The sequence below is a fragment of the Panthera leo genome, chromosome A2, assembly GCF_018350215.1.
Source record: "Panthera leo isolate Ple1 chromosome A2, P.leo_Ple1_pat1.1, whole genome shotgun sequence".
Lineage (NCBI taxonomy): Eukaryota > Metazoa > Chordata > Mammalia > Carnivora > Felidae > Panthera > Panthera leo.
Genome location: NC_056680.1, coordinates 16,377,557 through 16,403,419, shown reverse-complemented (window position 1 = coordinate 16,403,419; position 25,863 = coordinate 16,377,557). Strand labels below are relative to the sequence as shown.

General features: G+C 37.8%; 1 protein-coding gene and 1 pseudogene across 5 annotated transcripts in view; one reads left to right on the top strand and one right to left on the bottom strand.

Moving 5' to 3' along the window:
- Positions 1–25,863, top strand: part of SETD2 (SET domain containing 2, histone lysine methyltransferase) — a 123,021-nt gene that overhangs the window by 52,237 nt on the left and 44,921 nt on the right. For 2 of the 5 annotated variants that reach the window (XM_042929138.1, XM_042929139.1), the window contains exons 10-12: positions 3,847–3,981; positions 4,232–4,351; positions 5,976–6,638. In XM_042929138.1, coding sequence (XP_042785072.1) covers positions 3,847–3,981; positions 4,232–4,351; positions 5,976–6,638 — 918 coding nt within the window. Of the gene's footprint in view, positions 1–3,846; positions 3,982–4,231; positions 4,352–5,975; positions 6,639–9,582; positions 10,200–25,863 lie in introns of all 5 variants that reach the window. The other 3 variants (XR_006199820.1, XR_006199819.1, XR_006199821.1) reach the window with 3 other exon arrangements.
- LOC122214279 lies at positions 14,265–14,877 on the bottom strand (annotated as a pseudogene).

Here is a 25,863-nt window from a genome sequence, read left to right as displayed (position 1 = left end):
TTTTGAAAGTACTTTGGAATTGTTTACTAAAAGTGAATGTATGTGCATCAGGAGTCACAGCAGCATCTGCTTCTATTAGAAAAAGTAGAGGGGCGCCTGGGTGGCTCAGTGGGTTGAGCGTCCGACTTCGGCTCGGGTCATGATCTCACACCTTGTGAGTTTGAGCCCCGCGTCGGGCTCTGTGCTGACACCTCAGAGCCTGGAGCCTGCTTCTGCTTCTGTGTCTCCCTGTCTCTCTGCCCCTAACCCACTCGCATTCTGTCTCTGTCTCTCTCAAAAATAAATAAACATTAGAAAAAGTAGAAACAACTCAAGTATCTGTTAACACTAATATAGACAAATTCATAATGTAATCCTAGAATGAAAAACTGGTCATGAAAGTGCAGGAACTATGACTGCATGCAACAGCATGGAGGGCTCCTAAAATTTAAGGATGAATGTAGAATGAGCATGACACAAAAGTTTTGTCCAGTATGATTTCCATAAAGATGAAAAATAGACAAAATTATTTAGGGATTTATACACAGATGGTAAATCTGTTTTAAAAATCAGAGATGATTTCCTAAAAAGTTAGGAGATGTTATCTTGAGAGCAGAGAAGAGGAGGTATTAGAACAAGGGAAGAGCCCATGGAGCACTTCAGGAATGTTGACAGTGTCGTTCCCCCACCCCGCTTTTAACCTGCAAGCTGGTTGCATGGATATTGCTCACCTGTTTATTAAATCTATTGCTCACCTGTTTATTAATAAACCTATTTGTTTACAGGTCATTTATATACTTTATGTGTGTTGTATTTCATCAGAAACTATTAAAAATTCTTAGACCCATTAAAGATAGTTCATGGCCAAAAGGACTAAAGTATTTAAATAAAAAAGAGTAAATAATTTTTTGGATTAAGTACTCAATAGAATGAATTTTTAAGTGCTATAGAATTATGCATATATGTATAAATGTTCAATTGTCAGTAATTTATTAACATATTCCTTAATCATTTTTATACTTTTATGTTAGCTTATAGTTACTTCAAATCCTTTCAGGTAGGTTGTGACCCATAAATTAAAAATAAATATTTGTAGTAAATGCAAATTAATGAGAGCAGTCAGTTGGTCCCCTGGCTCCCTTCCTCCCAGATATCCCAAAAGTTATTAATTCCACAATTGATTGTCCACTTGAGTACCCCAAATTATGGAAGCTGTAGCATGTTACTGGGATTGGCATGATAACTTTTAGGTATACAATATGACTATTAATCTTATAATTGTAGTGGGAATGTTCAAAGGTTCTTTACCTTCTGTGTTGTTTGCAAAATTTTGTTATTTTTACTTTAGTTTCTACATTTTTACTGTTTATTTCCTTAAGATAAGACTGCTACTGTTTTTATATCCCAGTGGAGCTTTCTATGGTATAGTATCTATTCGATAAATGTTTATTAAATGAAAAATAAAATTAATTCATGTGAAAACAATGAAGCAAAATGCTCCATTTTGTCTCTTAAATGTTCAGAGTTGTAGAATCCTGTCATGCCTAAATATGAAAAGAAAACCCCATCACTTAGTCTAGTAGTATTTGCATCTGAAACTCTGTCCAAAGTGAGGTTCTGGTTGTTGCATTGGGGGGAGGGGAATGTGGAATTTTATTTAATTTTTTTTATTTTTTTAAGTTTATTTATTTTTGAGAGAGACAAGGAGAGTGAGCAGGGGAGGGGCAGGGAGAGATGGAGAGAGAATCCCAAGTAGGCTCTGCACCGTCAGCGTGGAGCCCGGTGCAGGGCTTGAACTCACAAACTGAGTTCATGACCTGAGCCGAAACCAAGAGTTGGACGCTTAACCGACTGAGCCACCCGAGTGCCCCGGAAAGTGTAATTTTAAAGCCCTTTGTCTTTCCTGCTCTAATCCTCTAGAGTTTGGGACATAGGAAGTTCTATATTTAGGATATACAGGAGAAAAACATCCTCAAGGAAATTGTCTTGGATTAATATTTAACTATAAATTGATTTTTCTGTGTAAATACTTAATCTGTTCAAAACATAAATGATACTGGAAATGAGAAAGGAGCTTTAAATGTACATTTGGAAGGGATAAAATGAATTTACATTTCTTCATCTCGCAGATAGCATCTTGTGTTTTCTTATTTTTGTTCTTCACCATTATGTTATGTGAAGTTTGTGGTATCATATAAAAAGGAAATGTTCAGTGCATTGCCTAAAATTGAGATGATTAAAAGTTAAGTAACAGAAAATTTCCTCAAGATTCTTTTCTTTCAGATTTGCTTTCGTCTGTCAGCACATTCTGGACTTCTTTCATCTTAGGCCATGTCAGTTTAATGTCATCTTTGTATCTCTTCTGCATCAGTCGCTATCTTGTGTAAATTTTGTTCTGTTATTGCTCCACTAATTATTCTCAAATTCCATTTCAATCAGATTATTCCCCTTTTTTTGGATTCAGTAATAGAGCTCTCTTGCTCAGTCACATCAAATCCAGATTTTTTTATATCACCTCTGAGATCTTCCGATCTAACAAGCCTTCCTTTAAATGAGGCTTTTCTCACTTCCTCACCACACACATTGTCTACTCCAGCCAGGTGGAGCTAGGCACTATCCTAATTTTCCATTTCCCTGTGTTCATGATTTTCCCTCTACTTTACTCTCCCCTTTATCTTAACTCCTGCTAACCCTGCTTCTGTGAGTTCCCTTCTGGTGACTCATTCTAAACTGCTGCCTTCCTTCTTAGGCCTCTAGGTTTTTAACATTTAATGCTTCATTGTTTGTTTTCACATGAATTAATTTTATCTCCCCCAGAGTAAGTTCTGTAAGCCATCTTTATACCTTTTATAACACAGCTGGAAAACAACTGTTGGTAGGTTGATTTTGTTGTTGTTGTTCCCCCATTATTTAAATGTAATATTTGAAACACGCAGAGAATAGATGTAAGTTATAAGGTATAATTACAAAAGAACGTTTCTGCTTCCTGCTCCCTGCTTAGCCCCTGGAGAACACCAGTGTTTGGAATTGTGTCTTACCTCCATTGCCTTTTTAAAATTAATTTTGCAGACATGCATCTATAAAATTTTTGTTTCTGAGGCTTACAAAAACAGATTCATACAGCATGTAATCTGGAACTTTTTTCATACAACATTATGTTTATAAGGTTGATGAATGTTGTTGCATTTGGCTGCACTTTATTCCTTTCACTGTGGTAGAATGATCCGTTGTATGAACATGCTGGTTTATACAACCTGGCCACAGATGTTTGCATTGTTGGAAGTTTTTTGCTATTATAAGGGCTGTGCAGTGAACATTGTTTTGACTCTTTGAGTAGACATGTGGAGAGGTTTTCTCTAGGGTTTATTCTTAGGTGTGCAGTGCTAGGCATAGGGGATACAAATATTTATTTTTGAAGCCAGTGCTTTATTTTTTTCTGGCATACTTTTCACCTAACAATTTGTTGTTTGTCTCCCAAGAAGGGCAGACTTTTGTTTTGCTTCATTGCAATGTCTTTAGCACCCAGGATTGTATTTGACTTACAATAAGTAGTTGGTAAATATTTGATGAGAGAATGAAATGCTTTTCAAATTGATCATACTAATTTATACTTTCATCGACAGTACATAAAAGTGCCTTTTGATCCACATCTTTGCCTAGACTTGATATTATCAGACTTCTTAATTTTTTTTTCCTGGGTTAATCTAGTAAATTTAACATGTTTTCTCACTCCGGGTCTAATTGCATTTTCCCTATTACTGACAAAGTTGAGCATCTTTTTTAGGCTGTTTGATTCTTAGATTAGTGGGGGTTGTTGTTGTTGTTGTTGTTGTTTTTATAACCAGATATTTTTCTTTGCTGTGGCAGGTGGATGGAGAGCTAGAAGCTCTGATGGAGAATGGTGAGGGTCTCTCTGATAAAAACCAGGTGCTCAGCTTATCCCGGCTAATGGTTAGAATTGAAACTTTGGAGCAGAAACTTACCTGTCTTGAGCTCATACAGGTGAGCTCTTTGATACTAATTTGTTTTTTATTTCTGAGTTTGTGGTGGGGCATCTAACTTTAAACCATTTATTTTTTGTACACTTTTATTTTGCATCAATCAAAACAGTTTCTGGGTGTTTTGTGAATATAAACAAAAATTTTATTCCCCTTTGTGGACCCTTTTTAATGCTATGTTTGGTATTTCCTACCCCAACCCACCCCAACCCCATCCCAATACCCTGCATCTTGCTTCCCTTCCCCCATGGAAGAACACACATTCACAGTCTTGCCTGAAGTCCTTTCTGGAACGTCATGGGCTGTCTTTGTTGTGGATCTGGATGGCAGAGCTAGGTGATGGCCGGGAAAGTAACCAGAAGCTTCAAGAAGAGGTCAGTTCACATTCAACTTGCTTGTTTTTTAAAACCACTATATAGATTGCTTAGGTTGAGCAATGATATCAGTGGTAATGAATCTAGCACTATATTTACTACTGGTATTAAATAATTTTATTATCTCAGTATCATTCTTGTAACTATAACCTTTACTTAAAACTTGCTAGTAGTGAGTTTGCCCTATGGCTTTTCCTATAGAATCCCTATAGTTGATATTGTGTAGCTGGGAACTGCAAGAGCAAAATACAATATCATAGTTGAGTGAAAGATCCAGTTCGTTGCTAAAGCCATAGTGTTAAACAGATAGGAAGCCATATGAAACTTAAATTCTCGTGTTCTAAAAAATTAGTGAAGAGCTGAATTCTGGATGACAAGAGTAAGAACATTTTGAGGAGTCAATAAGTGTTTTAAAGATCTAAATAAATGTTCATTGCAGCATTGTTAGTGGAGTTGTGATGTTTATACCTCCCCATGAAATAAACTATTTTTTGACCTAGTCTAAATGTAGTTCTTTTTAATATAATACCAAAGTGTTGCATGTTACATACAGAGATAGATAGAGAGAGAGAGAGAGAGAGAGAGAGAGATAATACCAAATAACTTTTAAAAACGTCAGGAATAAGCAAATAAGTGGTTGTCTTGCCTCCATTCTTCTCCCAGGAGATTTGGCAATAAGTAGAAGTTGAGGAGGACTTGGGGTAGGTGGGTGGGTGGGTTGGTTGGTTGGTTTCTTTCTCTCTTCCTCCATCCCTCCTTCCCTCCCTCCATCCCTCCTTCCCTCCCTCCTTTCTTTCCTTCCTTCCTTTTTTCCTTTCTTCCTTCAAGATCTAGTTGACTTTATTAAATGATTTATGAATTGGGCAGCATCTTATCGAGCAAGTGGAGGGGAACTCCCTATCCTTGGGGTTTCTGTAGAACTACATTAGGGAGTACTTTAGAAGAAATTCTTGGATTTCTGGATGGAGGGGATGATTATCTCTGAAGAGAGAGTCTCACTTTGTTAGATAGCTATTTATCAAAAGCTAAACGAGGTAAGTAATATCTGCATTGTTTTGTGTGTGTATGTGAGACATCATTTAAATATATGTTGTTGCATAGTTCCCAAGCCTATATCACAGTCATTTGGGAAACTTTTTAGAAAAAGATACCCAGGATGAGGTCCACTAGCGTATGTATATATACGGGTGTGTGTGTGTGTATATACACATACATATACATACACACACACACACACACATATATGTATATATGTATGTGTATATGTATATATGTGTGTGTGTGTGTGTATGTATATATATATATATATGTATTTTTTTTTTTTTTTAATCTCAGGTTTGAGAAGCACTGGTGGAGGATATTAATTGCTCCTGTTTAATATTGTGAACAGTTACCTGCCCACATTTTTATTTTTGCTGGTCAGTCTTAAAAAAGTTTTCTTTCCTTTCTGGAGGAAAATAATATTATGACATTTAAATCCTTCTGTAGTTATAGAGACTTTGGTCTGAATAAGACAGTAAAGAAACCCCACTGCTCTTGCAAAAATGATCTGAGTCCCATCCAGAGGTTTGAAAAGTCAACTGTTTAAAGTGATGAGATTTTTTTTTTTATTGTGTTTAATCAGATTATAAAGACTTTGGAACACTTACCCATTCCTACTAAAAATATGTTGGAGGAAAGCAAAGTACTTCCAATTATTCAACGCTGGTCTCAGACCAAAACTGCCATTCCTCCGTTGAGTGAAGGAGATGGGTATTCAAGTGAGAATACGTCACGTGCTCACACACCACTCAACACTCCTGATCCTTCCACCAAGCTAAGCACAGAAGCTGACACAGATACCCCCAAGAAGCTCATGTTTCGCAGACTTAAAATTATAAGTGAAAATAGCATGGACAGTGCAATATCTGATGCTACCAGTGAGCTGGAAGGCAAGGATGGCAAAGAGGACCTTGACCAGTTAGAACACGTCCCTGTAGAAGAAGAGGAAGAGTTACAGTCACAACAGCTACTCACACAACAGCTGCCTGAGTCTAAAGTTGAGAGTGAAATCGCCATGGAAGCCAGTAAGCTACCCATATCTGAACCAGAGGCTGATGCTGAAATAGAGCCTAAAGAGGGCAATGGCACGAAACTGGAAGAAACTATTGCTGAGGAAACACCATCCCAAGATGAAGAGGAGGGTGTATCTGATGTGGAGAGTGAGAGGAGCCAGGAACAGCCAGATAAAACAGTAGATATAAGTGATTTGGCCACCAAGCTCCTGGATAGTTGGAAAGACCTAAAGGTAAGGAAACATTTCTGTTTACTTTAACCTGAATTACTCAGGTCTAGAGTTCCACAAATCTTAAGTTGAATTACCTACTTTTCTAGCTATACATATATTTGAAAAATGGAATACCATCTCTCTTACTGATAACTAATTACAAATGTCTCAAGTCTTTTAAACCTTGGCAAGAGATATACCAGCCAAACTAATATACAGATATCCCCTTTTCTTCATTTAGAAAAGCATATCGCAGCAGTGACTTCAGTTTTTTTTTTATTTTTTGTAATTTTTTAAACATGTACTCATTTTTTGAGAGACAGAGAGAGACAGTGCAAGTGGGGGAAGGACAGAGAGAGAGGGAGACACAGAATCCGAAGCAGGCTCCAGGCTCCCGGCTGATCACATAGAGCCCAATGTGGGGCTCAAACTCACCAACAGTGAGATCATGACCTGAGCCGAAGTTGGATGCTTAACCAGCTGAGCCACCCAGGTGCCCCAGTGACTTCAGTTATTTAAGTGCACCTTACATTAAAACCAAAACCAGAAATACATTGAGTTACAAACGTATGATTCTACATTTGAAAATTCTTTGTAAGAGTGTATGTAAGAAAAAAAGTCAGTGTTTAAAGTAATTGGAAATTAATATATTGGATTAACTAAAAATTAATTTTTAAAAATTAATTATAACTGGAAAACCAAGGTAATTCAGCAACTTCTTATCAAAAATGATTGAACACAAATTTCTATTCCAGTAAAACAACTTTATATGGAGCTAGTTGGTGTTCAGTTCCATTATTGTTTCTGAAATAGGCCTGTCTTTAAATGCCTACTTCTTTGGTCAAAAGATGTTACCCAGAGGAAAATAGAGAGGTCTGGAACCCTTACGCCTAATACGTACGAAATCTGTCATTAAAGAACGTAGCAAGATGTACAGGGTTTGCTTTGCAGAAAACTCAGTCTGGGTCTTGGATAAACAGAAGTGAATAACAGGATGAGCCTAGGAGAGATGTGATACATTTTGATTGTAAGTGATCTGTATCTGGGATTCAGGTCTTGAGGACCCTGTGGGAACAGGTTACTTCCTAGCTTCTATTTTTCTGTTCCTTTCTTCTGTCAGAAGTGAAGCAACCAGGTAAACCAGCAGTACAGGTTTATTTGCAGTAAGATGGACAACTGAATCCTACCTGTCCCCAATTATGATTACAAAACTCACCCATTAGATCCTGCGATTTGACCCATATGGAACTGACCTCACACTGAACAAAAGGAGTAGTTGATTGGTTGTGCACTATTCTTACTTCCGGCATTTGTAATTTGCTGTGTTGAGACCCTTCTTTAAGTATGGTGTGGTTTCAGTTCTCGCTGACCTGTTTGCTACTCTTGCACCACTTAGAGTTTATCGTTACTCAACCTTATTAATAAACCTTGTGAAATCCTTCCTTTTTATAAACCTAAAAGGAAGAATTCATAGTAAATCTGCTTATGATACAACACGTGAACTGCAGGAACCAGAATTGCAGTTAAAAGAAAGAAATGCTGGGATGGTCACGTGGGTGGACCTTCATTTAAGGCCTGCTTTGTGAGGGCACAGGAGTGTGGAAGAAGTCCCTCTTGAGTTTGGAGGCTAGTACAGCCTGTGGCATGACTGGCTTCATAAGGAAGGTGGAAATGGAGACCTGTACTCGAATGGGCATAGAAAAGGCCTTACAGACATAGTTTTACAGAGTGAGAATGGGGTGGCAGACCCAGTAGTTCACTTTTGCCTGATAAATCTCTGGTTGACATAAGTTTAAAAAAATGAGATTTAAGCATCATTTCTTTAAAAACCTGTCTCTTCTTAAAACCTGGAAAAAAGTAATACTTTCATTTCTCTCTATGGTAGTTTTTTATTGTAATGGTAGTGGTATGAATTACTCTCTGGGATATCCTTAACTCAGTTAGCTGTAACTGGTCATTTAAAGTCACACTCTAGACGTTTTTGAGTCCTACGAAATTATTTCTTCCCCTGCTTGTCCTCGTTCCTCCTGTCTGAAAGATCAAAGCAGTTGCATAGCACTATGTAGCTTGATGATCCTTTTGACTTGAGGCTCAAAATTTTATTCATACTTAAAATATATCCTTCTTAACCTTCATACTTTGGATGTATCCTGATTCTTAGCATCAAGGAAGCCATTGAATGAGATTTTCCTTCTTCAAACTTTAGTTTGCTCTGGAATCATTACTCACCTAGAATTGCATGACTGAGAAATGTTGTCACTTGACTGAACTGTGATGTTTTGTTACACATTGGTGTTGGGGCTCTTAATTCATCTATCATTCTGTTTAACATTTACCATGATTCTAATTCCAAAACTCTGATTATGGTTGTCAAGAAAAAAGAGAGAAAGAGAAAGAAAGAACTTTAGCCAGCATTTAATCAGAACATTGAAATCAGAAACCCATAATTTGAACATGTTTTAGATAAACACATGGACTTGATGTGATTACACTATACCCATACTATCCCGGCATTGAAAGAGTTAACTACTTCTGTCTGACTTCCACCTATGTATTCAAGTAGATGTTGGCAGAAAAGACAATGTCTTATTCAACCAACCTTTATTAAGCACCTATTGCCAAGCACTGGGTTAGTTGCTGATGTTAATTCCAAGATCATACTAAAAAAAGCATTACTCTAAGATTGTGGTTATGTTAGCCACTCCAAGCTTCCCTGACCTTCTGGGGCCACTGTAACATTGTTGGACATGTGTTCCACTTGGCCTTTCTACACATTGGATGGAGTGAAGAACTGAAAGAGGTTGCTTCAGATCCTTAATCTTGATTTTTGCTGTGAAGGCAGACCATAGGGATCATCAGTAAATGAAAGAGGGTGGGAGGGAAGGGAATGAAGCTTCATGAATTACTCTTTGTCCTCCCAGATCTGATGATGATCCCCCTTGTAACTTGAACCATTTCCATCTAGCTTCTCAGGGCAGCAAGGAGCTTGTTAACATCACCAGCTGACCATGTGTCTCCTTTTCTCAACTCCATTTTCAACTTCGTGCTGAAGAAAAACGAGAACCTAGCGTGCATTCTGTGAAGAAACAGGAAGATGGTTGGGAAGTTGGATGATGCATGAAAAATATAATAGGTGAAAAGAGGACAGAGGTGGTTAACTCACTGGCGCCGGCGTTATTTTGGTGCGTCCATTGCCGACAATGGATGTCGTTCCGGGAAAATCCCGACTCCTGGCGAGAAAGGATTAAGTGAGCTACTTTTTCTATACCTCTATACACAGGACTGCTGCCATGGCTCCACAGGGCTTGCACATTTTGACTCCTAAAGTAGACCTAAACAAGAAACATCACCTAACACATTGCTACTACACATGAGCATGTATTTTCATGTGCAAATTTATCGGGCTACATTTTCAGCAGGGACATGTGCGTATATTTCTATTTGCAAAAGGAATTACTGTACATCACCCCTCATGCTGAAAATATACCCTAGACTTCACAGGGCAAAACAGTTGGTTATAAGTGGTCATTGATTATAACTTGACTGGAAAATCCTCATTCATTTGGATCATGAGAAGAAGAGGTAAGGTTCCTGTGAATTTGGCAGTTTTTTTTTTTTCAGTAGATTATGATGGCTAGTGAAACCCAGTAGATTATGATGGCTAGTGATTCCAGAGCCTCTCTTGTAAACACTTAGACTGCAGGATATGCATCTCTCCTTATAATGAAATCTGGGTAGTTACAGTTACACCTGGTTAACATGATTTAGGGGCACCATTCTGTACATGTGATAAGTTGGACTATTCTTAATAATACTCTTCTTCGTGTTTATGTCAAGACTATCTTTAATTCAACAAACATATTATTTGCCTAGAAAGTTAAGCATTAAACTCTTTACAGAAAGTTTAAATAAAACATAGGGTTACTCAGCTGAAAACGTTTAAGTCACTACTTGGAATTTCAGTCTGTAACTGATATCCTATGTGGAATCTGCTATGCAACATTTCAGAATGAAATTATGTACCCTGGGTTTCTGTAATAAATTTCAAAATCTTTCGTAGCGATTATTCTGTATTCATAAGGATCAATATTATCCTTTCCTTTAAAATATATTTTTTTAAACATTTATTTTTGAGAGAGAGAGAGACAAAGCACAAGCAGGAAGGGGCAGAAAGAGAGGGAGACACAGAAACTGAAGCAGGCTCCAGGCTCTGAGCTGTAAGCACAGAGTCCGACACAGGGCTCCAACCCGTGAACCATGAGATCATGACCTGAGCCCAAGTTGGATGCTTAACTAACTGAGCCACCCAGACGCCCCTCCTTTAAAATTTAGAATTGCCCCCAAAGAAGCAGTCTTAGATACTGCTACATTGAAAGTTGTTTTTTTTTTTTTTTTTTTAAGTTTATTTACTTATTTTGAAAGAGAGAGAGAGAGTACGTGCGGGGCAGAGCAGAGGGGAAGAGAGAGAGAATCCCAGACAGCAGGCTCCGCACTGCTAGTGGGGAGCACCGTGTGGGGCTTGAACCCACAAACCGTGAGATCATGACCTGATCCAAAATCAGGAGTTGGCCTCTCAACCAACTGGGTCGCTTAGGCGCTCCAAAGTTTGTTTTACAAGTATCAGACTTAGTAAAAGGCAAAAATGGTCTAAAGCTTATTAGTAGTCCATTTTGTTATTACTGGATAGGTCCTTTAAATCATGGCTTGGCTATATCTGTCCCACTGCTTGTTTTTGTAAAGATTTTTGGGAACACAGCCATGCTCATTCATTTACATACTGTCTGTGGCTGCTTTTGCACTGTGGTAAAGTTCAGAGTCTGGCTGCTGGAAACATTCTGATTTTGAGTGAAGTCAGTTTGATACTTTATTCTTTTGGATGAACTCTTAATTCTGTTTCCCTAAAGACATGATGATTATGGTTCTATAGCTCATGAAGTTAGTTTGAAAAAAAAAAAAAAAAGTCTTGACTCTGTTTGGGAAAAGTTACTTTAAATAATTTGGATGTAAGGCTGTCTGAGAAGTGGGAGAGAAGAGACCTTTACGCAATGTTGTTTTTCCCTCAGGACCATGATCAGGTTAGTTGGAAACTTAAGGGAGGTTTTGAGTATAGATAAGTTGGTGCAATCTAGTCTTACATGTAACCATAATAAAATGTATAAATTTTTCTTAATATTCCTTTTACTTTTGATGTGATTTCAGACTTATAGGAAAACTGCAAGGATACTATTCTGTGTATGTATTCTGTATGTGATACACATTCTAGTGACAAATGTAGAAAAAAAGCTAAAAATTCCTCTTATTCCTCCACCCAGATTCCCCAATGTTAACATTTTACCAAATATGCTTTATCATTTTCTCTTAAAATAAGTTACAGATGTGACATCCATTTCCCCTAGATATTTTAGTGCATATTTTATAAAAACAAGGATATTATTCCATATGACTGCAGTATATTTGTTAAAATCAGCAGATTAGTGACAAAATACTGTTATCTGACCAACAGATCTCCTTCAGACTTTGCCAATTGTACCCATAATGTCTATAGCAAGAAAAAAAAATCTGATCCAGAATTGGAGCTAAAGTGTTATGTTGGGTTGTATCTCTCTAGTATCCTTTAATCTGGAATAGTTCCTAAGTCTATCTTTGCTTTTTATACATTTCAAATTTTTAAAATATTTTGAAATTTTTTAGAATATTCCTCATTTTGGGCTTGTCTGAAGTTTTCTTTTGGGTTCAGGTTATACATTTTTGTCTGGAATAGTAAGGAGTATCCTTCACATGATGTTGATTTGTTCCACTATTGGCACTGTCAACTCCAATCCCTTGGTTAAAGTGGCGTCTGCCAGGTTTTCCAACATAAAGTTACTGTTTGATCCTTATCATTAAAAATTATCCTATAGGAGCACCTTTGGAAGTGTGTAAATAATCTGCTTTTTATCAGATTTATTCATTAGTTTCAACATCCAGTGAATTTACCCAAATCACTTAACAGCTGTGATGGTTGCCAAGTGGTGATTTTCTAACCCCTCATTCCTTCTGCTCCCCTCTGTTTTGGTTGTAGCCCTCTTGTAAGCAAGAGCTTTTCCTGCTCTCCCATGTAGTTCTGTATTCATTGATTTTTATCAGTTTAGGCTCATGCATTCTCATTTTTTTTATTATTTTTTTATTTTAATTATCTATTAAACATTCTTCCAAAGCATTATTTTACCCTGTATCTTACAGTTATAAGAAATAACATTGGCATTAGAAAAACTAGGAAGAACGATAAATGTTTCCTTCTTCTATAAAGAAAGAAAATTATAACAAAGGACAGAGCTTTACACATTTAGTTAAATAGGAGATTCTGATTTGAAAACTGCATCTCAGAGCAAACGTGTATTTGCTCAGTTATTACTATTTTCAGTTTTTTTTAATGTTTGAGAGAGAGAGCAGGGGAGGGCAGAGAGAGGGAGTGAGAGAAGGCTTCATGCTGTCAGCACAGAGCCCAGTGTAGGGCTTGATCTTATGAAACTGTGAGATCATGACCTAAGCCAAAATCAGGAGTTGGACACTCAACCAGTTGACCCATCCACATGCCCCTGTTCAATTATTTTTTAACAAAAATACTTATTTTTCAAGAAGGAAACCCAGTACAATTTTTTTATTTTAAAAATAGTCCTGCATTCAGCTATAGTTCCCCCCGGCCCCCGCCAAGCTCTGATCAGATTTATTTTGATTTGGGAAAAGTTTTCTTTTAAACATCCCAGTACAGAACTTTTAAAACTATTAATAGAAAATAAATGAAGAACATTAAGTGCACAACACTAATTACTGGCGAGGTACTGGTATTCTGTTTCTTCCCTGCTTCTCCCAAGAAAACCTTAAATTGAATCTTCAGCAGAATGATCCTTAAATATACTTTATAAAAAATGAGAGCTTTTGTTTATATAACTTTTAGATTTTGTTCTTCCTAATTTTATTCTGAAACTCAATTTTATGCCAAATCATATTAGCTTTGTAATGTACACTTGTATGCAGTTTAGCAAAGCAGTAGTATACCTCAGGCTCTGTTCCCCCAGAGTTTAGGAAAAACAGAATTGGTCACAGGCATGTATTGATTGATTGAATGATTGATTGAGCATGTGTGTACACACCTGTGTGAGATGGAGAAGGGCAGAGGGGGAAAGAGAATGTTAAGCAGGCTCCACACTCAGCACAGAGCTCAGTGCAGAGCCTGATGCAGGACTCAGTTCCACAACACTGGGATCATGACCTGAGCTGAAATCAGGAGGCCGGCACTTAACCAACTGAGCCACCAGGCGCCTGGGTCACAGCCATTAAAAACCAATCTAAGGGCACCTGGCTGGTTCCCTTAGTAGAGCATGTGACTCTTTTTTTTTTTTTTTTTTTAAGGCTTATTTATTTTGAAAGAGAGAATGCATGAATTGGGGAGGGACAGAGAAAGAGAGAGAGAGAGAGAGAGTCAGTCCCATGCAGGCTCCACACTGTCAGCACAGAGCCCAATGCGGGGCTTGAACTCATGAACTGTGAGATCATGACCTGAGCCGAAATCAAGGGTCGAACGCTTAACTGACTCAGCCACCCGGGCGCCCTGAGCATGTGACTCTTAAACTCAGAGTTGTGTGTTCAAGCCCCATGTTGGATGTGGAGCATTAAAAAAACATTAAAAAAAAATAATAAAAAAATTAAAAAAGCCATTAAAAACAAATCTCACACTGTTTGCCAGTGTGTAATTTCTAAGTTCTGACAATGAAATATATGGATATAAATCTGTATATCTCATCTTTAGTTTTCAAAGGTAGGCAGAGGGGATTCCTCACAGTTTAGTTTTGCTCGGCTGAAACTGAAGACTTTGTAACTCCATAGGCAGTGATTGCCAGTGATTTTCAATTTGCCTTGAAAGAAGGCCAACTGAGGATTAATTTTACCAGTCATTAAAGCCAGCAAGTCCAGGTCAGCCATTGGGACTCTGCAGTCAGCCTTCTTATCTGAGTTAGGAAGCACTGAACTGCTGTTCGTCACATCCACCACCCTGGTGGCTTCTTTACCTCCAGGGCCATCCTTTACCTTGAAGGCAGAAATACTACCAATTTCTTCACAAACTGTTCCCCTTCCTCTTTAAGCTTCTTTTCAGTCTCCTTGAAGACAAGATTTGCCTTAAATCTACCAACTGCAGAGCGAATTGGGGCAGCCTTAATTTGATGAGTTCTAAAAGAACCAGCAGCTTCAGGAAAACCCATCTTGTACAGTGTGACAACCACAACTCCTACAGTGCCTAAATTATGCTGCAGAGCCTCCTGGGTTCTTGTTTTATTCAGTGAATTATCCATTAATTTTGTTATTTATTTGCTTAAGTTGTCCCTTGTTTGGCCAGTGTGAGAGACCCTTTAGGTTCCCTTCTGTGTGATTTTGACAGGTTGCCGTCAGTTTTTTAACCTGGAACAACATGCTATTCCAGGCTTATCTTGCACTTTCCCTTACCCAGCCCTGGAATCGGCCATTTGTCCAATAAACTCTGCTTTCTATGATGTGAAGTGAGATTGAGAAACCAAGATCTGGAGGCACCTGGCTGGCTCAGTTGGTTACCTGTCTGACTCTTGATTTCAGCTCAGGTCATGATCTCATGGTTTGTGAGATCAAGCCCCTGGTCCTGACAGTGCAGAGCCTGCTTGGGATATTCTCTCTCTCTCTCTCTGTGCCCCTCCCCTGCATGCTTGCTTGCTCTCTTTCTCTCTGAAACAAACAAACAGAAACTCTTATTAAGAAACCAAGATCTGGGCTCTAGATGAAGTCATTGCTACTGGGGCATTGCTTGTAGGGGCTGTCACCAGACCGTATCTATACGTACATACGCATATGTGTATTTCTGTGTATGAGTAAATGTGTGAACACATAATGTACTCAACCTGTCGTTTCTCTCGCCTTCCTTCTGTTAATCTGAGACCACACCCTTGTCTGAATCATTTGGATTTCCCTGTGATTTTCACTATTCTGCCTATCCCTCAAAAGGTGGTATTTCTTGCAGCACCTGAGATTTCTTTTGTCCTACATGTTAAATAGGTCACATTGTCTTCTCATTGCCATTTTTAATTCAGGCTCCTGTCATTTCTTGCTTAGACTGTTGGAACAGCCTCCTGTTTGTCCTTCTTGCTCCCATTCCTCCCTCCCTTCATATTTTCCTTTATATGCTATCGTGTTATCTTTTTATTTATTTTATTTTATTTTTTTTAAATTTTTTTAACGTTTATTTATTTTTGAGACAGAGAGAGACAGAGCATGAATGGGGGAGGGTCAGAGAGAGAGAGGGAGACACAGAATCTGAAACAGGCTCCAGGCTTTGAGCTGTCAGCACAGAGCCCGACATGGGGCTTGAACTCACGAACTGTGAGATCATGACCTGAGCTGAAGTCGGACGCTTAACCGACTGAGCCACCCAGGTGCCCCTATCGTGTTATCTTTTTAAAAACATAGATGTGATCTGGGTCGCCTGGGTGGCTCAGTTGGTTAAGCATCCGACTCTTGATTTTTGGCTCAGGTCATGCTCTCATGGTTCGTGAGTTAGAGCCCCACGTTGGGCTCCACACTGAAAGTGCAGAGCCTGGTTGGGATTCTCTGTCTCCCTTTCTCTCTGCCCCTCCCCTGCTCGTATTCTCTGTCTCTGTCTCTCTCTCAAAAAAACAAACACACACACACTAAAAAAAAAATAGATGTATCAACAGGAACCTCTAGTAGCATCACAGAGACTCCCATTAATTCAAGAAGAGAGCCTTTAGTGTATGACCTGAGAGGTACTTCTACGTTTATCTAACTTTCTTGCCCAACAGTGTTTCTTACACATTCAGTGCATGAATCACATCAGGCTGTTCATACGTACTCACCCTTCCGTGGCCTTGTGCATGCTGTTCTTTTTGCTTGCAATATCTTTTCTTCTTTCTCTCCGTTTTTTTTTTTTTTTTATCTTCCTTTACTTAGACTTACAGTTGCAGCTCATTCTTTGTGATACTTTGTCCTTTTCTGTATTTCTCTATACAGTAGTTGTAATCTTAACAGATTACTAAAATTAGTTGCTTAGTCCCCTCACTGGACCATGAGATCTTCAAGGGCAGGGATTGTATCTTGATTTTTGTAGTAAAGGTTACTTTTATTATGGTATCATTTAAATAGTGGTTATAATAATAAGTTACCTCTTAATAGTAGTGAATGACTACTATGTGCCCCCTATGATCAGTAGCCAGATTGCTGTTTGGAAATGAAGATCTGATCATGTCAGTGTCCTATTTAAAACTTTTATATGGTTCCTTATTACACTGTTATAATAAAATCCATTTTTCTTCATGAGGTTTGCCTACCATGATATAGTCTGGTCCTTATTTATTTATGCAGTCTCACATCAAGCTGTTCTGGCCCCCCCAGTGGGTCTGTGCTACTAATGTTCATACACACGTGAACACACATTCATTCATTCCTGAAAACACTTATTTCTGTTTGGATGTCTCTTGTGTAAGTTTCATCCTTTCCCCAGGAAAGCCATTCCTGTTCCTCTAAGAGTATTCTGCCCTTTCTGTATGGTCTCATAACCTCCTTTCCAGTCACAGCACATAATATTTCTTTCGTACTTGCACGGAGTGTGAGGGCAAAGAATGCTTATGTCTTGGTCATTCAAGTCTCCCCAGGATATGTCGTTTGACACTTCATAAATATTTGAATGAAGTGTGAAGAAGTTTCATCTTTCCCCATGGTATCACACTGCTTCTTGAAACTGTGGTGTGTGTATTTTATTTGATAGGTGGTCAGAAAATATTTGAATGAGTGTCATATAATCTTTACAACCCTGTGAAGTATACATGGTGGTGGTTTTATTCCCTGTAAAACAGAAAACAAATAGGCCCATGAGGTTGTGACTTAGCTTTTAAGTGACAGAGCTGAAAATTGACTTGGGTCTTCTGATTTAAATCCCATATTCTTTCCATTCCCTTTTGCTGATCTAATAAATAGTGACTTCTATATCTTTGCGAGGCAATTTATATAATTATGTACCTTTGGTGAATACTTCAGATTTCTCTTAATCTGCTTCTGATTTAGAAACTAATAAGTCCAAATACATTCTGAAATCTTAGAAACTTCCATTTTAGTGTTTTATTCAAGTTGTTTGTTTTTTTTTTTTTTCCGTGCAGTAGAGATTGGCAAACTGTGATCTATGATTGAACTTCAGGGCATTTTCAGAACCCCTGAAATCATATGCACAACTGGGGTTTTTCTGGGGCAGGGGTCCATGAATATGAGCAGCTTGTCAAACAGAGATGTGTATATGTGTGAGTTGGGAAAAGAATGAACTGTGGTCCAAAAAGTATTTTCTGGATGATCTGGACATCAGGAGGTTTCCTACTCTTTTTTTTTTTTTTTTTTTTTTTAATGTTTATTTTATTTTTTTGAAAGAGAGAGACAGAACATGAGCAGGGGAGGGCAGAGAGAGAGGGAGACACAGAATCCGAAGCAGGCTCCAGGCTCTGAGCTGTCAGCACAGAGCCTGACGTGGGGCTCGAACTCACGAGCCTTCGAGTTGTGAGATCATGACCTGAGCCGAAGTCAGCCGCTCAACCGACTGAGCCACCCAGACGCCCCAGGAGGTCTCCTACTCTTAACTGGAGTACTGGCTGGATCACCTAATCTTCTTTTTTTTTTTTTTTTTTTAATTAAGTTTTAAACTCCAGTATAGTTGACATACAGTGTTTACAATAGAATGATCTGACAATTGTACACATTAGTTGGTGCTCATCATGTTAAGTGCACTAATCCCCATCACCTATTTCACCCACCCTCCAACCCACTTCTTGTATCCTGCAGTTCTCTATAATTAAGAGTCTTTTTCTTGGTTTGTCTTTCTCCTTTTTTTTCCTCCTTTGCTCATTTGTTTCTTAAGTTCCACATATGAGTGAAATCATACGGTGTTTATCTTTCTCTGACTGGCTTATTTCACTTAGCATGATACTCTAGCTCCATCCGTATTGTTGCAGATGGCAAGATTTCATTTTTTGGCTGAATAATATTCTATTGTAAATGTATATAATATCTTCTTTATCCATTCATCTATCAGTGGATACTGGGATGCTTCCGTAATTTTGGCTATTGGAAATTATGCTGCAATAAACATAGGGGTGGGTATATATCTTCAAATTGGTGTTTTTGTATTCTTTGGGTAAATACCCAATAGTGTCATTGTTGGATCATAAGGTAATTCCATTTTTAACTTTTGAGGAACCTCCATACTGTTTTTCACAGTGGCTGCACCAGTTTGCAGTCTCACCAACAGTACAGGAAGATTCCTGTTTCTCCATATCCTCGCCAACACTGTTGTTTATGTTTTTGATTTTAGCCATTCTGACAGGTGTGAAGTGATAGCTCATTGTGGTTTTGATTTGCATTTCCCTGATGATGCGTGTTGTTAAGCATATCTCTCTTGGCCATCTGGATGTTTGGAGAAATGTCTGTTCATGTCTCCTGCCCATTTCTTACTGTATGATTTGTTTTTTGGGTGTTGAGTTGTATAATGTATAAATTCTTCATATATTTTGGACATTAACCCTTTGTGAGATATGTCATTTGCAAATATCTTCTTCCATACAGTAGGCTGCCTTTTAGTTTTGTGGGTTGTTTCCTTTACTGGGCAGAAGCTTTTTATTTTGATGACGTCCCAGTAGTTTATTTTTGCTTTTGTTTCCCTTGCCTCAGGAGGCCTATTTAGAAAAATGTTGCTACAGCCAATGTCCGAGAAATTACTGCCTGTGCTCTCTGAGGATTTTTATGGTTTTAGGTCTCACATTTAGGTTCTTAACCCATTTTGAATTTATCTTCATGTATAGAGTAAGCCAGTGGTCCAGTTTCAGTATTTTGCATGGAGCCATCCAGTTCTCTCAGTAACATTTGTTGAAGAGGCTTTTTCCCATTTCCTATTCTTTCCTCCTTTGTCATAGATACATTGATCATATAAATGTGGATTTGTTTCTGTGATTTTTATCCTATTCCATTGATCTATGTGCTTATTTTTGTGCCAATACCATACTGTTTTGATTACTACAGCCTTGTAGTATAACTGGAAATCTGGAATTGTGATATCTCCAGTGTTGTTCTTTTTCAAGATTGTTTTAGCTGTCCTGGGTCTTCTGTGGTTCCATACAAATTTTAGGATTGTTTTCTGTGAAAAATGTTGTTGGTATTTTGATAGGGATTGCATTAAATCTGTAGATTGCTTTGGGGTAGTATGGACATCTTAACAATATTTGTTTTTCCAATCCAGGAGCATGGAATATTTTTCCATTTATTTTTGTCATCTTCAGTTTCCTTCATTGGTGTTTTATAGTTTTCAGAGTACAGGTGTTTCACCTCCTGGGTTGAATTTATTCCTAGGTATTTTATTATCTTTGGTGCAATTGTAAATGGGACTGCTTTCTTAATTTCTCTTTCTGTTGCTTCATTATTAGTGTATAAAAATGCCACGGGTTTCTGTATGTTGATTTTGTATCCTGCAACCTTACTGAATTCATTTATCAGTCTAGTAGTTTTTTGGTGGCATCTTTAGGGTTTTCTATATGTAATACCATATCATCTACAGGTAGTGAAAGTTTTACTTCATCCTAACCAATTTGGATGCCTTTTATTCCTTCTTCTTGTCTGATTGCTGTGGCTAGCACTTCCAGTACTATGTTAAATAATGACCATCTACTCGTCGCTTAAGCGTTAGGTTCACCAGTACAACCTGTAACTTCAGTGCAATCACTTGGAGGGCTGTGGTGATTTTAAAGTTTGAAAATTTTTAATTAGAAGAGATGGTTACATTTGAAAAGTGTAAGAAAAAATCTTAGATTTGGAATTAATTTGCTTAGAAAACAGAACTCTGAAAATGAGACACACTTAATCATCATAATAATCTTGGTTATTCTTCGGTGATTACTTAACACGAAAACCCTTATTTTTCTACACACATTTACTACTGGCCTAGAGAGGCCTCAAAAGCAGGCACTTGTGTTACCTGTTCACCTTGTGCTTCAGTATTTTTTAGCATAAGCCCAGCACATTTTAGGTGTGTGTTGAATAAAACTGAGCATTGCTAAGGTAGATTCTTTGAATTAGAGTCAAGCTGGTTAAGGCTGGAGAAGAAGGAGGGGCCAGGGGACAAGTTTAAAGTGAACAACAGTGAACTGGGAGGGCTTTTTAAGGTATGGCATTTGCTGAAGAGCAGCATTTAGAAGTTGCCTTGGGTTCCTGAGGCCTCAACCTGAGATGTCACAGCCCTCAGGTGGTGGTCTTTACCATGAGTACAGCAGTAATGCCAAAAAAGTTTTTTGGTACTTTGTCAGGGGATTCTTCTGAGGCGTGTTATCTTTTTCTCCTCTTTTTATTTTAATTTTTAAATAGGCCTTTCCTGTACATGATACAAAGTTCAAAAGGCATACGGTGTGGTGTTTTGCTCCTACCCCTGACCCATGTCCTGTTCCCTGAAGGCAACCAGCACAACCAGCTTCTTGTATATCCTTCCAGAGATAATGTGTGCATACTGTGTGTGTGTATTTCTTTTTTTATAAAACTGGCAGCACTCTTTAGCTCCTTGTTTTTATTTAATATATTATGAAGCTAGTTTCATGCCAATTTACAGAACTTAGCTTTCATACTGCATGGTATTTTATTGTAAAGATATGCAATCATCAGTTTCCGTTTTAAAATTTTTTATTTTTTTTAGAGAGCATATGTGAGAGGGGAAGGGGGCAGAGGGGGAGAGAGAGAATCCCAACCAGGCTCCACACTCCATGCAGAGCCCAATGCAGGGCTTGATCCTATGACCCTGGGATCATGCCCTGAGGTGAAATCGAGTCAGATGCTCAACTGACTAAGCCACTAAGGCGCCCCTTATAATCATTATCCTTTCAATCCTATTAATCAGTCCCCTATTTTGGCCGTTTCAGTTGATTCCTCTTTTTTTTTTTTTTTTTTTTAAAGCTCAACACATAACTTCTATATAAATCATTTTAAACACATTTACATATGTGGGAATATACATGTTTGATAAATTACTAAAAGCAATATCTCTGAGTCCTGGTCTGTATTTTCTGTCATATTCATAGGTCTTGCCAGATTGATCTTTATAGTTTCTGTACCAGTTTAACTCTCACCAGCAGTGTATGTACACAAAGGCATCTATCTCACTACACTCTGGTCAGCACAGGTACTGTGTAACTTTATCTTGGTCAGACTGACACAGACGGAAAATTATTGAAGTGTTAATTTGCATGTCACTTACGCATGAAGTATTGAATATCTTTACATTTTTGTTTCCTGTTTTAAGAACTTTGACTCAGTCAGTGTTTTGTCTATTTTTCTCAATGGCTAAAAACTGAGATTGATTCTTACTACCTTCCGTTTCACGGGAGCCCATTTGTCTGAAGTTAGAAGAGTGTCTCTTTAGGGAGTTAAAGGAATAAATGAAATTATTATACTCCCTCTTTCCTTTACTCTCCCTTCCTCTGCCCCTCATAAGTGTGTGATTTTATGAAGTCTTCAGACGTTTATGTTCTCTTCTGAATTTTCTTTGTAGTCAGATTTTAAGACCTGTGACCTGATGGAAACCCCTCTACTCCTACCATTTATAATACAGTTTGTGAGGTAAAACCACAGACTCTTATGCTCTACGGGGACATGATGATGGGAGTTAAATAATTCTTCCTTCTGTTAAAGGAAACTAAATCCTGGTTATAGAGCCATTACCACTGAAGGTATTTCGCAGAATTTATGCTGACAGGAAAGGAGCTATGGTACATAGCAGTATTTGTCCAGTAGGTTTATTTTCTTTGATTGGGCCTTGAGGTAGTGTAGGGCTGTAGACATGGAGGTGTTCTATGTTGTGTGTTCATTTTTTGATTTTGTTGTTAATTGAGAAACTGGGTTTTTAATCTTTAAGCCAGTGTATAGAATTGTGAATCAGGTTCCATGACATGGTCCTGTTTTACCCAAAGTTTTTGTATGTTTCTCTAAGTTCTTACCTCTTTTTCTAAATTTTCGGTGTTCAGTAATCAGATAAATATTTGGCATATTTTCTTTTGACACTAAAACTTCATAGATGCCCGAAAATCCTGGGAATATGGTGGGATATTTTGAAATCCTTTTCAAATACATTCAGTTACGTGGAAAAGCTTATCTCTTGGGACACTCTTTGTCTCAGGTCATGATCTCATGGTTTGTGAGTTCAAGCCCCACATCGGGCTCTCTGCTGTCAGCACAGAGCCCACTTTGGGTACTCTGTCCCCCTCTCTCTGCCCCTGCCCCACTTGTGCTCTCCCCAAAATAAATACTTAAAAAAACTTATCTCTTGTGTAATTAAATACATAAATCCACGTGTGTGTGTGTGTGTGTGTGTGTGTATGGTGTTCTTAGTATCTTAATTTTCACGGTTTTAAAATTGCTTAGAAAACAAACATTGTGACACAAAACATTAATTGATGAACTGAACACTAAAAGATTGTCATCCAAACATCCCTTCTCTGTTAACATTAGCATCTGTCTTTGTCTAGGGTTGTTGTGTTTCTTAGCCAAAGTCTCACTGTTCTAAGAATTGGGCAATGTAGTACAAATACAGTACAGATCTATTACAAAATAAAAATGCATTGATTTCATAAAGTCAGTGAAAATGATACTGAAGAAATAGTATACAAGAGTAGTAGTGTACTGGAAGCATTTTTAGAAAGAGTAATGAAAGGATTCTGAGAGACTTGGGCAAAAAGTGTGGCATCGTCTTAATCAGTCCATTATTTGGAAAAAGTATACCAAAAAATATCAGTGGTTGACTCATCTTTTGGGGGGAAGAATTGGAGAAGTTTTCTCTAGCTTACTGTTTTGGAGATTGCAAATAAATTTTAGTGGGTTTGTGAATTTGCATAATCTGTGAATAAGGATAAATGGAATCATACAGTATAGCTTTTTCTATCTGATCTTTACCTAGCATAATGTTTCCAGGATTCATCCATGTTGTAGCACGTATCAGTACTTAATTCCATTTTATAGCTGAATAGTATTATTCCCTTGTGTGGATATACCCAATTTTGTTACTCATTTGTATGGACATTTGTGTTGTTTCTACTTTTTGACTGTTACGAATACAGTTACTGTGAATATTTATGTACACATTTTGTGTGAAACTGGTTTTCATGTCTCTTGGGTATATACCTACGAGTAGAACTTGTGAGTCATAGTAACTCTTCTATATTTAACTTCTGAGGAACTGCCAGACTCTTTTCCCCAATAGCTGTACCGTTTACAATGCAATGTAATAAGGTTTTTACCTTTACCTTTACCTGCAGTGTGTAAGGTTTTTAATTTCTCTAATTTCTCTACGTCCTCACTTTTTTACTTAGCATAATATCCTCAGGGATCATCCATGTTGTCATAAATGGCAAGATGTCCTTTTTTCTCATGACTGAATAATACTGCATCATGTACATGTACACTGTATCTTCTCCATCTGTTGATGGACACTTAGGTTGTTTCCATATCGTGGCTAGTGTGAATGATGCTGTAGTGAACGTGGGACTGCAGCTCTCTGAGATCCTGTTTTCATTCCCTTTGGATATATACCCGGAAGTGGAATGGCTGGCAAATGTTTATCAAAAAATAAAAAACATACTGCATGACTAAGTATAAAGTCCTTCCACCTTTAAGTTTTATTTTCTTCTAGTCAGCCTATTTTTCTCTATGTACTTTCTCTCTTGGCAGTCTCCTAAGTACCACAATATAAGTTACGATCTCCTAAGATGTTCCCAAATCGTGGATCTCTTTCCTTAGCCTGTTTCCTAAATTTCAGATATATATTTTCAGCTTGCTTTTGACTCCTCCACTTGGCTTTTAGATACAAGCTCATAATCTTCTCTTACACGCTGGTTTATCATTCTCTGAGGTACATTTTTATTAAAAGCATCATCATTTTTGGGGCGCCTGGGTGGCTCAGTCGGTTGAGCGTCCGACTTCGGCTCAGGTCATGATCTCACGGCTTGTGAGTTCAAGCCCCGCGTTGGGCTCGAACACAAAAACCGTGAGATCATGACCTGAGCCGAAGTCGGACGCTCAACGGACTGAGTCCCGCAGGCACCCCTTGAATGACATCTTTACATCTTTTGCAGGTGTTATTTTAAGCAGCCACTACTTCTGGTTATTTGCACAAAAGTAGAGCTTGGATACTTGACCTATATTAAATGCCCACTTGTTGAATTATATGCAAATATATGTTAATATATGCCTGTATCATATTCTAAGTGCTAAGTAATTCATTTACATTACTTTTCAGCGTTTTCCCATCACTCTCTCAGGAACGGTTAGTTGTTTTTGCTTTCTTTTGTTTTAAAGTATCTTGTGTGGTACTATTTACACTGTAGCTAATTAATAAGTGTTTGACACAGAATTGAGAATCTTAGACCCTCCATAGTCTTGGTTTTCAACATTCTCTTCTGGTAGAAAAATTTTGAGACCTTGTCGATCTGAAAAATGCCTCTATTTTATTCTTGCTTGTTAGGCAAATCATAATTATCATTTGAAAATAAATTTTTCTTTAAAATGTTCAAGACATTGTATCACTTTCTAGCTTACAGTGTTGCTGTCTATTGAAGTCTGATGCCATTTCGATTCCTTTGTTGTAGTAGGTGCTCTCATTTCTTCCATCTGGTGACTCATGTCTTTAAGTTCTAAAAACTGTGTGTGTGTGTGTTAGGTTTTTTGTTTTGTTTTGTTTTGTTGGTATTTTTTTTCCTACTTCCCTCAGTCTTCTCTCTCATGCTTTCTGGCATGTCTGTGTTAGATGTAGGTCATCTAGCGCTTATCCTCTAATTTTTTTTGGTTTTCCACTTTCTTTCTTGACTTTTTGGTCTGCTTTCTGGGTGACATTCAGCTCTTTTTTCCATCACAGTTCTTATTTGTTCTTATCTTGCTGTCTTTTTTTAATAGCATCTTATTTCATTGATAGAGTATTTTTTTTTTTCTTTATGAAGCATCAGATGAAAGCACATGAAAGAGAATACAGTACATGGAATACAATAAGATATTTAAGAATGCATGTACATTCAGTACTCCTTTCTTAGGAAAGATAACACAGATGGGCATATATACACTTTTTTTTTTTTTTTTTTTTTTTTTTGTTCTTCCACTGTCATTGTATAGGACTTCAGGATGGAACTGGAATAAACACATGTGTTCTGTCTCCATGTTTTTGTTT